Source organism: Drosophila subobscura, chromosome O (assembly GCF_008121235.1).
Source record: "Drosophila subobscura isolate 14011-0131.10 chromosome O, UCBerk_Dsub_1.0, whole genome shotgun sequence".
NCBI lineage: Eukaryota > Metazoa > Arthropoda > Insecta > Diptera > Drosophilidae > Drosophila > Drosophila subobscura.
Genome location: NC_048533.1, coordinates 17,659,251 through 17,673,215, shown reverse-complemented (window position 1 = coordinate 17,673,215; position 13,965 = coordinate 17,659,251). Strand labels below are relative to the sequence as shown.

At 45.0% G+C, this 13,965-nt stretch overlaps 4 protein-coding genes across 12 annotated transcripts; 2 read left to right on the top strand and 2 right to left on the bottom strand.

Moving 5' to 3' along the window:
• Positions 1-3,743: 3,743 nt before the first annotated feature.
• On the top strand, positions 3,744-5,440 carry LOC117898423 (predicted GPI-anchored protein 23). Of its 4 annotated transcripts, XM_034807811.1 has the most exons (6): positions 3,744-3,861; positions 3,931-4,062; positions 4,125-4,178; positions 4,248-4,295; positions 4,360-4,764; positions 4,885-5,440. In XM_034807811.1, exons 1-6 carry the CDS (start codon positions 3,778-3,780, stop codon positions 5,332-5,334), a joined length of 1,173 nt encoding a protein of 390 aa, XP_034663702.1. In that variant the 5' UTR covers positions 3,744-3,777; the 3' UTR covers positions 5,335-5,440. The 4 variants fall into 4 exon arrangements, with proteins under 4 accessions (XP_034663702.1, XP_034663700.1, XP_034663701.1 ...); XM_034807809.1 differs by having other exon boundaries at positions 3,937-4,062; positions 4,360-5,440; XM_034807810.1 differs by having other exon boundaries at positions 4,248-4,286; positions 4,360-5,440.
• A 121-nt stretch (positions 5,441-5,561) lies between these two features.
• LOC117898425 (transmembrane protein 179) lies at positions 5,562-6,844 on the bottom strand. Its single transcript, XM_034807815.1, has 4 exons — positions 6,646-6,844; positions 6,440-6,583; positions 6,110-6,353; positions 5,562-6,046 (listed from the first exon to the last, which is right to left on the bottom strand). The coding sequence occupies exons 1-4, from the start codon at positions 6,753-6,755 to the stop codon at positions 5,843-5,845; spliced, it is 702 nt and encodes a 233-aa protein (XP_034663706.1). The 5' UTR covers positions 6,756-6,844; the 3' UTR covers positions 5,562-5,842.
• Positions 6,845-7,047: 203 nt separating this feature from the next.
• LOC117898424 (uncharacterized protein CG5902) lies at positions 7,048-9,571 on the top strand. 3 transcript variants are annotated; one of them, XM_034807813.1, is made up of 3 exons: positions 7,048-7,181; positions 7,546-7,820; positions 7,892-9,571. In XM_034807813.1, exon 3 carries the CDS (start codon positions 8,103-8,105, stop codon positions 8,850-8,852), a length of 750 nt encoding a protein of 249 aa, XP_034663704.1. In that variant the 5' UTR covers positions 7,048-7,181; positions 7,546-7,820; positions 7,892-8,102; the 3' UTR covers positions 8,853-9,571. The 3 variants fall into 3 exon arrangements, with proteins under 3 accessions (XP_034663704.1, XP_034663703.1, XP_034663705.1); XM_034807812.1 differs by lacking the exon at positions 7,048-7,181 and adding an exon at positions 7,194-7,472; XM_034807814.1 differs by lacking the exon at positions 7,048-7,181 and adding an exon at positions 7,194-7,472 and having other exon boundaries at positions 7,878-9,571.
• Positions 9,441-13,599, bottom strand: LOC117898422 (protein UBASH3A homolog). 4 transcript variants are annotated; one of them, XM_034807803.1, is made up of 8 exons: positions 13,373-13,599; positions 12,988-13,228; positions 12,727-12,922; positions 12,440-12,541; positions 11,952-12,121; positions 11,568-11,889; positions 10,566-11,444; positions 9,441-10,499 (listed from the first exon to the last, which is right to left on the bottom strand). In XM_034807803.1, exons 1-8 carry the CDS (start codon positions 13,483-13,485, stop codon positions 10,261-10,263), a joined length of 2,262 nt encoding a protein of 753 aa, XP_034663694.1. In that variant the 5' UTR covers positions 13,486-13,599; the 3' UTR covers positions 9,441-10,260. The 4 variants fall into 4 exon arrangements, with proteins under 4 accessions (XP_034663694.1, XP_034663695.1, XP_034663696.1 ...); XM_034807804.1 differs by having other exon boundaries at positions 10,566-11,447; positions 11,571-11,889; XM_034807805.1 differs by lacking the exon at positions 12,440-12,541 and having other exon boundaries at positions 13,373-13,598.
• Between the last annotated feature and the right edge of the window lie 366 nt (positions 13,600-13,965).

Below are 13,965 nucleotides of genomic sequence, written 5' to 3'. Positions count from 1 at the left end.
CTACGAAAGTTAACCTATGTATGAAATAGATACAGTCCAGAACCAGTCAGAGTAACCAGTAAAGTAACACAAATCCGATGTTAGATGTTAGAGGGAAGAGTAGAAAGGTTTTGTTCACAAACTCAGCGCAATAGTCCTGCGAAAGTTGTATCAAATTCAAGTTCAATATTATGTTCCTTCTCGTTTTGTTCCTATGTAAGAAACAGCAGAAACAGATTAGTGATACCGTTAAACAGAGAAAACCGCAAGCCGTGAGAGGAATGACGTAAGATGAATGATGAATTAAGAAGATTCATGTCTGATGATTAAAGAAAAAGATGAAATTATGATGAACCAGGGAAAATGTAATGAAAAACCAAAAAAAAAACAAAAAGTACAAAATTGTTGAAAATTGTTTGTTATAACTAAATGAAAATGAAAACAAAAAAAACCAAAGATAAATGTGAAGAGAGTGGAAAAATCACAAAATATTGACAAGAAAAGAGAAACCCGATTAGGTAAATTAATACTGTGTCATGTGCCAAAGGTCTCTCGGGACTCTGCATGGACACAAAGAAGATACAAAAAATATATTCACCGGCCAGGACAAAGACACAAACGTACAGCAGATGCGAGAAAATTTATACGAAACTTTTGATTTCCGTATGCGATTCGCTATTCGAATTCGCGTACAAAGAATGGAAAAAGCTGAAAATTGCATAGTTTGTTTAACTACTAATTGGGACGCAAACATTGGAAAAAATTGGATACTACGTACGGCATAGTGCATAGCACATGTCGCGATTGGAACACAGCAACAACAAAAAAACGCATAGGTCAAAATGCTTAGTGCAAATTCTGTCTGGATTGTGCAATTGGTATAAATTTTCTCCACTGCTGTGCGCCAACTAAAAGTAAACACACACCACACACAACAAAATTAAAGAAAACGAATGCATTTTCAAGTGTATTGAAATGGCGTCTTGCCCGCATACAAACTGTCAGGCAGATCGGTCTTGCTGTCATATCAGTCGGACCGTTTGTCTGTCCGACAGTCCACTGGGCGGCGCGTTAGTATTTCACGTGCATTTGTCTCAAAAAGTAAAGAAAGAAAACTTTTTGGATGTCAGAGAAAACAAACAAAAAGAGCGCGAAGCTAGGTAGCGAAAGTAGATGGAAGGAGCAGAAAGATGATGGAAAGAAATGGAATGGAAATCCGAAAACTACAATTTCAACTTTAAAACGCTTATAAAGAAAACAATTTTTGAGAATTTTATATACTAATTTTTACGTTTACGTCTCGTACGTACGATTACGAGTACGGGTACGAGTATGTGCAAGAAAACAAGAAGACCCCCATCGCGTAGGGATGGGTCGAGTACTCGGTCTCCGCCCAAGCGGGTATTCGGCCGCGCACTCAGCTCATCCCTACCACACCACACGCGTGGGGGGTCGCAGGGTGCATGAATATCCGGTTCCGTTTTTTTTTGTTAAATATCGGAAGAATAGCGGCGGAATGCACTTGGCGGCCCCCGACCAAAGACCACAATCACACGCCACACAACCAAAAGAATACTGAGTTTTTTTCGAGAAGCGTCTCACCGTCACACGCACCGTTATGACAGCACGGAAATCGCATAACAGTGGACATCAAAATTGCATAGAAGCGGCATACCGATATCCAGGCCAGGCTGCGGACTGCGCGCTGGAGATCGGGATGCACACCCAACAAATTCGACCTATCACCAGACACACGTTTTGCGTTCGGCAAATCACCTCTGACCGGCTGCGATTAAGGGGCTCAGTGCCTGGGGTTAATCAGAAGACACACACCGATTTCCGTACACTCTCCGAGCGGGGGCCACGCCGCGGCTTGCCCCAGCAGTGGGCCATGCAATGGATTGACTAAAATGCGCCCCTACGCCAGCGCAATTGACTTATTATTTTGTCTTAAGTTTCACCATTACGAATTCGGACCCTACTCTACTATTCAGCCGATATTGCATGACCCTCTGCGCCGTAGGCGCCGCGACGTGCCTCCCCGTCAACTATTCAAGGTTCGGGCTCATCTTGGATCGACTTGGATCGATTAGCCCCCGGCAATTTGAATCGCAGCCCGCAGGAGATTTGATATTTTTTCTCATTTCGCACAAGGAAACACAGAAACAAGAATACACAAGCCAACACACAACGTTTAGTTATGTTATTACACAAACAACACAAAATATTATGTTTTTTAAATATATTTAAAAAAGAAAAACCAAAACAAAAACAAAAAACAAAGAAAAAACAAAAGTCTAGGCTAAGTTTAAGAGAAATTACTATAATATGCTATTCAAAGAAATCCAAAACTCTACAAACCACAAAACAAGAAGAAAAGAAAAAACAAAAAAAAAACAAAAACAACAACTAAAAATACTAATTATAGTGCATACATTGATGTAGTGTTAGAATTAAGAAGAAAGAAAAAAACAAAAATGATTATATTTCAAAGAGAACCCAATATTTGAAGAGAGCCGCCAAGAAAAGAAAGTGAAGTAAAGAATTTGTTCATGGATGCCAGAAAACCAAAGACCTAAAAGCAGAGCGCCGATACATATATACATACATACAGATACCATATATACATACGAGTAACAACAAGAAAACAAATACCATAAATGTACAAGTAAACTATTTTTCTTCTACCAAACCAAAGTAAAAACCAAAAATCAATCCTCCACTCCACCATTTTTGCTCCACATTAAACTCTCGATGCAAGCAAAGATTTAAGGGATGGTAGGGAGAAGATTTGCAGGAGCGAGATCTCCAGATGTGCAACAGCAGAATCCTGATAAAATTGTTAATTGAATTGTAACAGACTACGCAAGCAAATACGGAATTTAATGTAAAATGTACAATAGCGTCGCTTTAAAGTCTATAAGAAATCCAAAGAAACCCCCACAATTCCGTTTGCCATTATGACAGATTCTATAGAGACATCAACCAAACACACAACACACACGAACGGAAAATAACTGCAAAATAAATGTAACTGAAATAACAAAATTGTGTTCATTTATTCAAAAATATTGTGGGAATGCCAGTGAGTAAACAAAAGTTTCTTAAACGAAACTCCAAGCCACCTGTGGATCAGCGGTCAAAGACGCTGCGGGAATAGAGATTATTTTATTTTATTTTTCACTTAAAAGCTACGATATCTAGCAGTGACTATTATTCTTGTTTAAAAACAAAAATAATTACTCACTGATAAGAAAATATTTGATAAGTCGATTATACATTCACGCAACAACAAAAAACCCAAATATTATATTATTCCGAACTGTGAGCTACTCAATTATAAAGAATTTGCATGACATGCTACTCATACGTAGTTATAATTAGAAATCGGCTACTGCAACGCTTTCCCTGAGTCCACAAGCAAGGGTATATACTTGATCTCTATCCTGAAAGAAGTTTATCCGATGAACCTAAAGAGGCTCTTCCGATAACCGACCAGACGGAAGGGGAAACACCACAGTTTTATCTTTGCTAAATTTGTAGTTGTTTTCGAATAAACAACAAATGTTAGGACACAGTTCTGTTGTTGGTTCTAAAACGGATCCATCACTCCGGCGCCTTAGATAAGAACTTTGACCAGACGGGAAAGTCATGGCCCGACCTGCCCGTGGCCCGTTGCCCATGGCCCAAATGTATAGATATTCATATCGGAGTTTATATCAATTTCTTTCTTCGGTATATAAAGGGTGCAAAGCTCGAGAATATCTTTAGTTTAAAAAACAAAACCAATATTCAAACATGAAGTTCATAGTATGCATGGTGTTTGTGGTGGCACTGGTGGGTCAACAGCAGACCAACGCCAAGAGCGTGTCCAGTTCTCTGGTAGGTTATCTATCTATGGAATATTAGATTCATCGGAAATTATGCTACGCCTGTACATTGTTTCACTAGCACCAGTTCGACAATGAGTTAGGTCAGGCTGCCTCAGAGTTTGGCCATGAATTGGGAGACGAGGGAACCCAGTTCGGACACGAGGCCTCCAACAGCGCCATTAACTTTGGGCACCAAGTATCCCAGGAAGCGGTAGGTCCACGGAATGTTATACATGGGAATTATAAAACACAAGATTATCTCTCCTTTGCTAGGAACAAGTTGGCAGTGCTGAAATTGGTTCTCTGGAAAAGCAGGCCCAGTCCTCTGTGAGTTTACTGGTAGAGAAATAAAATATATCCTGCGGAATGCTGGTCTAATGTTCTGTTTCATTTTAGTCTTCCTCTAGCTCTTCTTCCTCTTCAGCTGATTCCCCTTCATCCACGGTTAGTAAATATTTTTTCCTCCTTAAAGTATTATTTACGATCAGATCTCCTAACTGTTCTTTAGAATTCCGCAACTGATAAGGTCGTTGTCAGTACTGACCAGTCCACCAATAAGGTTAGCAGCAGTAAGACTACAACCTGCACCTGCGTCGACAGCGTAGATAACTCTGGAAAGGATGCCTCTGGCGCTGCCAAGTCTGTTGCTAAGGACGCCTCTGCTGCTGCCAAGTCAGTTGCCAAGGATGCCACTGGCGCTGCCAAGGATGCCACTGGAGATGCCAAGTCTGTTGCCAAGGATGCCACTGGTGCTGCCAAGTCAGTAGCCAAGGATGCCACTGGCGCTGCCAAGGATGCCACTGGAGATGCCAAGTCTGTTGCCAAGGATGCCACTGGTGCTGCCAAGTCAGTTGCCAAGGATGCCACTGGTGCTGCCAAGTCTGTTGCCAAGGATGCCACTGGCGCTGCCAAGGATGCCACTGGAGATGCCAAGTCTGCTGCCAAGGATGCCACTGGTGCTGCCAAGTCAGTAGCCAAGGATGCCACTGGAGATGCCAAGTCTGTTGCAAAGGATGCCACTGGAGCTGCCAAGTCTGTTGCCAAGGATGCCACTGGCGGTGCCAAATCAGTTGCCAAGGATGCCACAAATGGTGCAGATACGATTGCCAATAATGCTAGCAATGCTGCAGGCACAATAGCCAAAGATGCCGCAAATGGTGCAGATACAATTGCCAAAGATGCCGTAAATGGTGCAGATACAATTGCCAAAGATGCCGTAAATGGTGCAGATACAATTGCCAATAATGCCGCAAATGCTGCAGGAACAATTGCTAATAATGCCGCAAATGGTGCAGATACAATTGCCAAAGATGCCGTAAATGGTGCAGATACAATTGCCATTAATGCCGCAAATGCTGCAGGAACAATTGCCAATAATGCCGCAAATGCTGCAGATACAATTGCCAATAATGCCGCAGATGCTGCAGACACAATTGCCAATAATGCATCCAACTTTGCGCACTCGATTGCTAGTCTTTTTTAGATAGCACAATAATGAAATTGTCATCCATTTTTGATCTATTTAATCAAAAATCGTTATGAGCGTTATTAATTCCCTTGCGATTCAAAATATATTCAAGTACTTGCTCTTCAAATAGTCGCGTTGTAGACTTTGTTTTGACTACCTTATATTTTATGCAGACATTCGGTGGAAAGAGTCTGAGACAATCTCGGAGGGACCTTACTGATACCTCATTCTAGGCTTCGCTGTGATTTGTTAAAATTACTCAATTTATTTTGCTATATTGAATATTCGATTAAATACATATAAATATATACAATACATATCACGTAAGTGGCTTAAACAATAGATTTTATATCTCTAGTTAGTACTGGGCACAACACTACATGCAAATCGGAGAAAAGGTGTGCCGCTGCTTGGTGTCCACCTCTATGATAAGAACGAGGACTAAGTGACACACTATGATTATAACGCACATGATGAGAAATACATAGAGAATTACAAACTGCTGGCTCGTCTCCAGTGCCAACTATTTGTTGTTATCCGAATCGGAGGAGGCGTTCGAGACAATGGGCGGCGTGGATCGTCCATCGAATTGCTGCTGATTGACCAGGCGCTGTCGCTCCAGGTACATGGAAACCTTGATGTTGCGCACTTGGTGGTTGTCGATGAGTTTCAGCAAAGCGATGACGCCAATGCCCACACAAATGGCAAATGAGCCCCAGGCGCCAAACTACAAAAGACAACGTAAAGTTATAAGGGAAGTTTGTTGGATTATAGTATCAAAAGTTTTCACCTGTGTGGTGCCCATTTCAATGTAGAAACCCGAGGTATTAATCTTCTCCGTGTCGCCGCGTATAATATTCTGACCAGCCGAGATCTCGCAGGACGGAAAGCGTTCGGTCATGCCGTCGCACCAGACAATGAAGCCCAGGGTAATGAATATGGCGGACAGAATTGACATAGCCAGCATCCAAATTCCCAAAACGACATCAATGAACAGTGCAATAAACGATGCCTCCTCCTTCATGCGTGCATATCTGATTGACAAAAGCAATGAATCAGACGGTGAAGTTTTCCATGACAGTTGGAAAGGTAGTAGGTATGTAGGTACTTATGTACATACCGATATATTTGCACCACTGATATGATGAGCAGGAAGAAGCCTGTAATCAGTGGGAAGTTGCAGAAGCCATTCGATGCCCAATTCACATCGAACATGCCATCCTCCTCGCGCCATTTGCCCGTCGTGAAGAGAAGACAGTGCCCACTGTGGGTGGACAAAGGGAAGTTGTTAATCATTTATGAGGGATATACTACGCCTTTTTATACCAGAATTGATCAAGATTAATAAACAGCGGCACCACAATGCACAGCGACAGTATGAACAGGATGACATGGCCAGCGATCTGACTGAGCAGGAGAACGTTTGCCAAGGCCATTTTGGCCTTTTAACAAACAAATATTCAACAATTACACACGAAAACTTTGTTATTGTTCCCTAGGGCTGCAGAACTATAGATGGCGCTATCGATAGTATCGACAGCATAGTTTTTCCTCCACCTTTGATCCCAGGGCTGAATAGTTCCCCTTGCCCGGAAGTGATAATAGTAAGTTAAATGAACAACAAATACATAAAGAACAACACGAGAAACACAAAACTGTTTCACTGTTTCGATTTTAATACTCTCTGGAACGGAATTTGTTTGCAGCCCTATGCTATCGAACAGATGTGAAATTCAAGAACAAGATTTGTTTTCCAGCACTGTCATATGTAGTTAGAGGAGGCCCTGGTTTTCGGACCCCCATCTCTAGTTCGCACTGAACTCGTAAAAAATTGTAAAAGAATTTGTTTACATTAAAAAAAGGTAAAAGAGAGTATTTAAAAAGCACTTGTAGTGCAAATCCAAAGCCCACAGATCGAGAGCCCTTGTGTGTGCATGTGGGTGTGAGCTTGCTGCGCCAAAACGAGGGGTGGGGTGACGGCCATGGCAATGTGCTGCAATGTGAACAAAGAGCAATTAAAAAGATAGAGGGGGTAACGGAGAAGAATCGGAATAACTGCAGCACTGCTGCTTTGCTTTCTCTCCCCCACACACCCGCCTTTACTCTCAGCTAGCGGGGCAATGAGACGGCAATAGTCTATTGTGAAACGAAAGGTGAAGATCGCATAAGTGAATGGGAAATTGATTGAAAACCAATTTTGTTTTTCCTCTCGTCCGTCGTTCGCAGAAGCAGAGTCAGACGGCAGACACGCTGACGCATCTGAGGCGACTGCAATTCGATGTTGTGCTTATGAGCTAGCAGTCAAAACGGCAGCCAAGGAACACGCGGGGGACAGGCCGATGTCTGGATCTGGACGCGCAGCCCACAGCGACACGTAGCAGATAGCTAAAAGGAACTTGATTGGGGGCAATTGCAACGGCCACGGCAAAGGCGAAGGGAAAAGGCAACTGCAACTGCATTCACGTGGGTGGAAGGTGACCTAATTTAGACGGCAGAAGAAGGTAAGCCATTGGCAGCAGCGGCAGTGTCAATCGTGTAAGCTGAAACTTATGAGATAGGGCTTATCTTTCAGGGCGATCCCGCGACAAAGTGAACGAGAGAGGCACGCTTGGCTGGCGTTTTGGTTTGTCTGTTAAGTGAATGAAGATCGTTTCGGCTGTTCTCTTATGTTAATTGAACTTAGATCATCAACGTGCACTGCCATTAGCTGTATACCTAAATATATACGATATATATTAACGTAACTAGTAGATTTAAACGTAACAAAAGTAAGCAAGTAGGAAATGTCCAACTCCAACCACTACAACAACTACCAGCAGCAGCAGCAGCCGCACCATTCCAGCAGCAATGGGGACGAGTACCAGCACCAGCAGATGGTCCATCAGCCGCATCAGCAGCGTTACTCGAACGGCCATGGCATGAAGAGCGTCGCTGTGCCGGACATGTGCCTCTTCTGCTTCGAGGTGCTCGACTGCGAGCTGAACAACATCGATGGGCCGGGGGTGCCGATGTTCAGCAACGATGCCTATCCGTTGTTTGTCACCTGGAAGATCGGGCGCGACAAGCGACTGCGTGGCTGCATCGGCACCTTCAGCGCCATGGAGCTGCACAACGGCCTGCGTGAGTACGCTCTGACCAGCGCCTTCAAGGACTCTCGCTTTGCCCCCATCTCGCGAGATGAGTTCTCCAGGCTGACGGTCTCCGTGTCTATTCTGCAGAACTTCGAGGAAGCCCAGGGCCATTTGGACTGGCAGCTCGGCGTCCACGGCATTCGCATCGAGTTTCTCACGGAGCGCGGCTGCAAGCGCACTGCCACCTACCTACCGCAGGTGGCCACCGAACAGGGCTGGGATCAGCTGCAGACCATTGACTCGCTGCTGCGCAAGGGAGGCTATCGCGCAGCCATCACCCAGGAGATGCGCAAGTCCATCAAGCTCACTCGCTATCGCTCGCAAGAGATCCAGATGCACTACAAGGAGTACCGCGAGCACTTGGAGCGTCGCAGCGGACAGTTTGGCAAGGTGCAGTGCTAACAATTAAACAGGCCGGCGGCGAGGCAATGATCCTGGCTGAGGGCGGGCGTAGTGATTGTTGTGCTGCTGCTGCTGCTGGCCTTCGAATTGAGCCAGGGTGCCATTGGAGTTCCGCTCACACAGCAGCTGGGCGCCCGCTCGCTTCTCCAGAGTTCTTAGCTCTTTATTTCGATAAAGAAACTTTTTATCCCCCCCACACACACAGTTACAAAAGATTTCAAGTAGCTTCTACTTCGTCGCCCTTTTTTAATTACATATTACAATTAAATGCTTTATATACTTAACAGTCGCCTGCCCACGAGCGGTGCGGATCCATTAGAAATGTTTAAACGTTAAAGTAAAAATTCAATGTTTTGCATATTTTCGTATTCTTTAAGATCTTTGTAATCGCAGTTCGTTTAAGTTTAAAGTTAACGTTCATTAATGTTGTGACCCCTTCCCGCCCCGCCTGAGGCCTTTGCTCTTATTGCTTTTCTCTTTCCAATCAGATCAGATACAGACACACACACAACAAATATATATATATATATATATTGGGATATATATTACCGAATACCGGAATGAATACAAAACGCAGATGATATGTAATTCAAGTAAAAACAAAACGTTCAGCAATTATATTAATAGATTTAAAAACTAAAACAAATTACATTACTAATCTAATTCTATGCGCAATAAATAAAGAATCGACCCCTTCAGAGTCGTGCAAGACACTGCGATCAATATTCACGTGGATTTCTGTTCTACTTATGTGGAGTTGGATGGGTGGGTGGAAAATTTGGCATTACAAATGTATTATTGTATAGTTTATTGTTCCATTATGTTGTAGATACTTCTAAAACTAATCGATACGATCGATATATAAAGGCTATATATGTATAGGCTATAGGGGGATTTACGTATGGATATAATCTCAACATTTGTGTTGGTAAGAACTCTGCCTCTTGGCATTTATTAGGTTGCTAAACAAACACGGCGCTACGCAGCAAAGGCTAAACGAGTGATCTAACTAAACTAGTAACAGGGCAAGCTAAACTATATGTTTTGCATGTTTCTAAAGCGTTGAGCAACTGCTCGAAGAAGTACTGGGATATAGTGGTATTCATACTCTGCGTAAATATATATTGGTTTGCGTATTGATTGCAATAAAGTACTGGGTCTCGCCTCTCTTGATTCGATTCCCTATGTTTAATATGCATTATTGTATCGCAACAAAACTGAATTCCATATCTACATAGCTTTCAGTATCTTTCCTTATTTGTTTTTATGTATATGGCAGTCACAAAACAATTCTTCTTGCACCTTCAATGTTCGAGCGGACAAAAGCAGACAAAAGCGAGCTAAAACTCTTTCCCGATAGGCTCGATCAGTCTCAGTGCTTGCATAGAAACTGCTCCAAGCACTGGCACTAGGTGGTCGCCAAGGCATTCCACTCGAATCGCGGGTTCTTCGAGTGCGTCACCGGCAGGCACTCGGGCTCCACCAGCTTCCAGACGCCATCCACCTGCTCCACAGTGGCCAGACTGCAGTAGGGAATCTTGTGTATGACCTGTCGCAGCTCGTTGGTGCTCCGCGGAGCTCCACCCGTCAACTGGCGTGAGCAAGTGTCCAGTGTCGTTGCATGGGCCACCACAAGAATATTGCCAGCTGCAAGAAAATTTGAAAATAATTTAATTTAAAAGAGAAAAATATAAAAAATATTTGTGTACACACTTGTACGCTCCAGCAGCTGCAGCAGAACGTCGTGATTGCGGGTATAAAACTGCTCTGTGGACTCCTTGAGGCTGGCGGTCAGCTCCCCCGAGGGCTGTACGGGCTCATACTCCAAATCGATGTTGTACTTGGCCTCAATCAATTCACTCTTGGTCAGCCAGTCGGGAATACCGCTGGGGTACCAGGCCATCCACTCAAACAGGCCCGGCTCCAGCTTGATCTTGTGCTGTCCGCCCTGCTGCAGGCCCTCCAGGGCACTGGTGCACGTCTGAATGCAGCGATACGAGGGCGAGCAGTAGACATGATCGACCTGAACGTTAGCCTCAAGCAGAGCCTGGCCTATGAGGTTGGCCTGGAAGACACCCACATTGGTCAGCGGCGAATCGTTCTGCCAGCCCTCGGGGCTGTTCTTGCGACGTGGCAGGGTCTTGGGCATATTGAGGTCCTTCCTCATGTAATTGCCAAACTCATCGAAGCAGTAGGGTATCCAGGTGCCGAACGTAAAGTCCACTCGCTCCCCATGACGCATGATGTACACCTTGCGGTTCTTCGTCTGCGAGGCATCCAGCGAGCACGGATGCATAGAGTGATCCGAGTGGACGCTGAGCGTGTCGTCGGGACGTGGCGGCTGCGCTGCCGGTGGCTCCACAAGAATCTCGTCCACCACCTGCTTGGACATCGATGTGGAGCAGGAAGACATATTGGTCGTAATCTCAATCGTAGGTGTGTGCGGATTGTGCTGATGGCTCAAGTTGTGGCTGTTCAGCAATTGCACCGATGGCAGTTCCAGGCAGGGTTTCAGCGTCTGTCGCAAGTATTTCTCCACGCTCTGCTCGGACTCCTCAAACGACGATCCCTCAATTATCTCGGGATGTAAAGCGCCTAGCGAGAATAACACAATAAAAAAGTGACACATAAGTAAAGTTTTAACTGAGAAAGTGTGATTAGAGCGTGTCAATAAACTGGAGGGTCTGTCTCTTATCACTTTGTGGCTCGAATACATACTCTGCCGCCGACGTTCCTCTGGCTCTGTGGATATGCTGCGGCCGTCCACAATGTCCAGATCTTCGGCTGAAGTCAGCGAGGAGGCCACACTCTTGGACAGCTGGACAACGCGATGCAGGGTCCAGGCGTCTGATTCGGCAGTGCGTTCGGTGTAGTTGACGGGCAGGTGACCCGTGCTGCCAGTGAGCCAGGAGATTCCCTCGGCCCAGCCGTCACTGGAGCTGTCGACAACGTCGCTGTTCAAGTAGATGTAGTCGCCAATGCGCAGCTCCAGCTCATCCGTCTCGTGTGGATTGTGCGGATAGACGACTTTCTGGACCTGCAATCAAACAATTTGGGCATTTAAGTCTACTGGGCGGGCGGCTGTAGGTGCGCGCTAACTTGTTTGGTGGCGAGCCGTGGATCGCGGGAGTACAGGCGCAGTTCCCAATTGGAGGCACAGCCGGCGTCTAGTGTTTCCACGAGTGCTTTCAGTGCATTGAATTGTGCCTGCGGGAACTGGTAGGCGAGCGTCAGGTGCAGGCTCTTTACGTGGGGCTCGAGTGAGATGGCTACGGGGAATCAGAGGCAATTAGTGTCGTGACCGAACGCTACGAAAGACAATCAATAACTAAATATCAACTAATGCAGTGCTGCTTATATATACATAAATGCCCATTTGACAAGTCATGACGAGGTTTGCATCGAACACCGCCCGTCATCAGAGTCTATATAGATTAGTAAGCTATCTCTACGGTCTACGGGTGAGTGTGTGAGAGCCATGCATCGACCGATATGGAGCTATGTGTATGTGTGTGTGAGGGAGTGTGTGTGGGTCTTTCCATGGTGATAGGGAAAGCATTTTAGATACTAATACTATTAGAGCTTACATCGACTGCTGCGTGGTATGCAGCGGGTGCCCGAGGAGACCGCTCCGCACCAGGGGAAGCAGGCCACAATGGCGTCCAGCTGCTCATACGTATCGCTAATGACTGTGCCATCCATTGCCAACGATTAGTGGGTAGGCAGGAAAAGAGAAGAACATAACCTTAAGCCACTCCGAAACTTGGAAGGAGGAGAGTCAACGGAACCGAACCAAAGGAACGCAAAAGGATAGCCAAAACAAAAACAACCCAAAGAGAGTGCAACTGCAACCAACATAACCACATGGGCATACTTGAGTTGGACACCTCCTTGACGTATTGCAGAGCCAAACGCTTTAGATAGTTGGCATCCTCTTCGGCCACGAAGAAGCCCATAAAGTTCTGGCTCATATACGGCTCCAGCTTGAGTGGGCGATCCAACAGTGCACCCGTCATGTCGACCACTTGCTTCAGAGCCTTGGAAAGCTGCAGCGAGCATTCGTCCGGAGCCTGTTGGTGGAGGAACAACGGATTAATTATATCTGATGAGAGTACAAATTCCCATAAGCTGTCACCTTAAAGAAAGACACAAGTGTGATGTGGGGCACGTAGTTGTGGGCACCGTTCCAGCCGCACATTTGACGTGATTTTGACCAGAACTCCTCCAACTGCTGCAGGAATGGTCCCGTGGGACATGCATATATGATGTATTCGCGTGGGGCGCACTCATCCAAAGAGGCGTCGTTCACATGAGCCAACAGCCAGTCCGAGGCGATTTGCACACCTCGGTTCCCGGTCGACGCCAAAGCTTTCTCCCTGTGGGTGTAAATAAAAAAATCAATACACGACCCTCCGCTTGCCGTTGTTGTTTGCGGCTCTCATCCCAGTCACAGCTGCACAGCCTCCGTTGGAAGACCGGGGTGTTTGCTGTCACTACTGGATAGCTATAGCTAAACCTACGCTCTGTGCCGTGGAAAGCCCATTTGGAGCAATGTTTGAAGCGGCGTCAAATGCTGCTTGGAGATGCATATCCGTGTTGGCGTCTGACTCTTACGGGGCGGTAGCGTTGCCATCTTTATTGTTTTGCCCAGTATTGTCGCAAGAGGAAAGACCGTGGTTGGCACGACTTGGCCGTTTCTTTTTTAAGTTTTTCAGTTATAATTTTAATAAAATTCAGTGGGTTTGTTGGACACAGTGAGACCGCGGATTTATCGATAAAATATACCGCGTGACCCTAAGAATACCGAAATATAACTTCTAATTTTTTACATATACGTTTATATACCGAATCTAATAAGAAAATTGATACAATTTGAAATTCCATTTAATATTACCAAGTTATTTGGATCCTCAGCGCTAAAACTATAATTTTATCGGATTGATGAATCAAGTCTTCATAAGATTGGCAAGTTTTTATGACTTCCTTTCAATACAAATTAAAGTCCAAGCTGAGAAGGAAAATTATAAATAAATCGGCATAACACGTAAGGCTGTTACGTATTTGACTACTTGTTGCTTGTCAACCGTTAGTACAGCAAGGGCCTTGGGACACT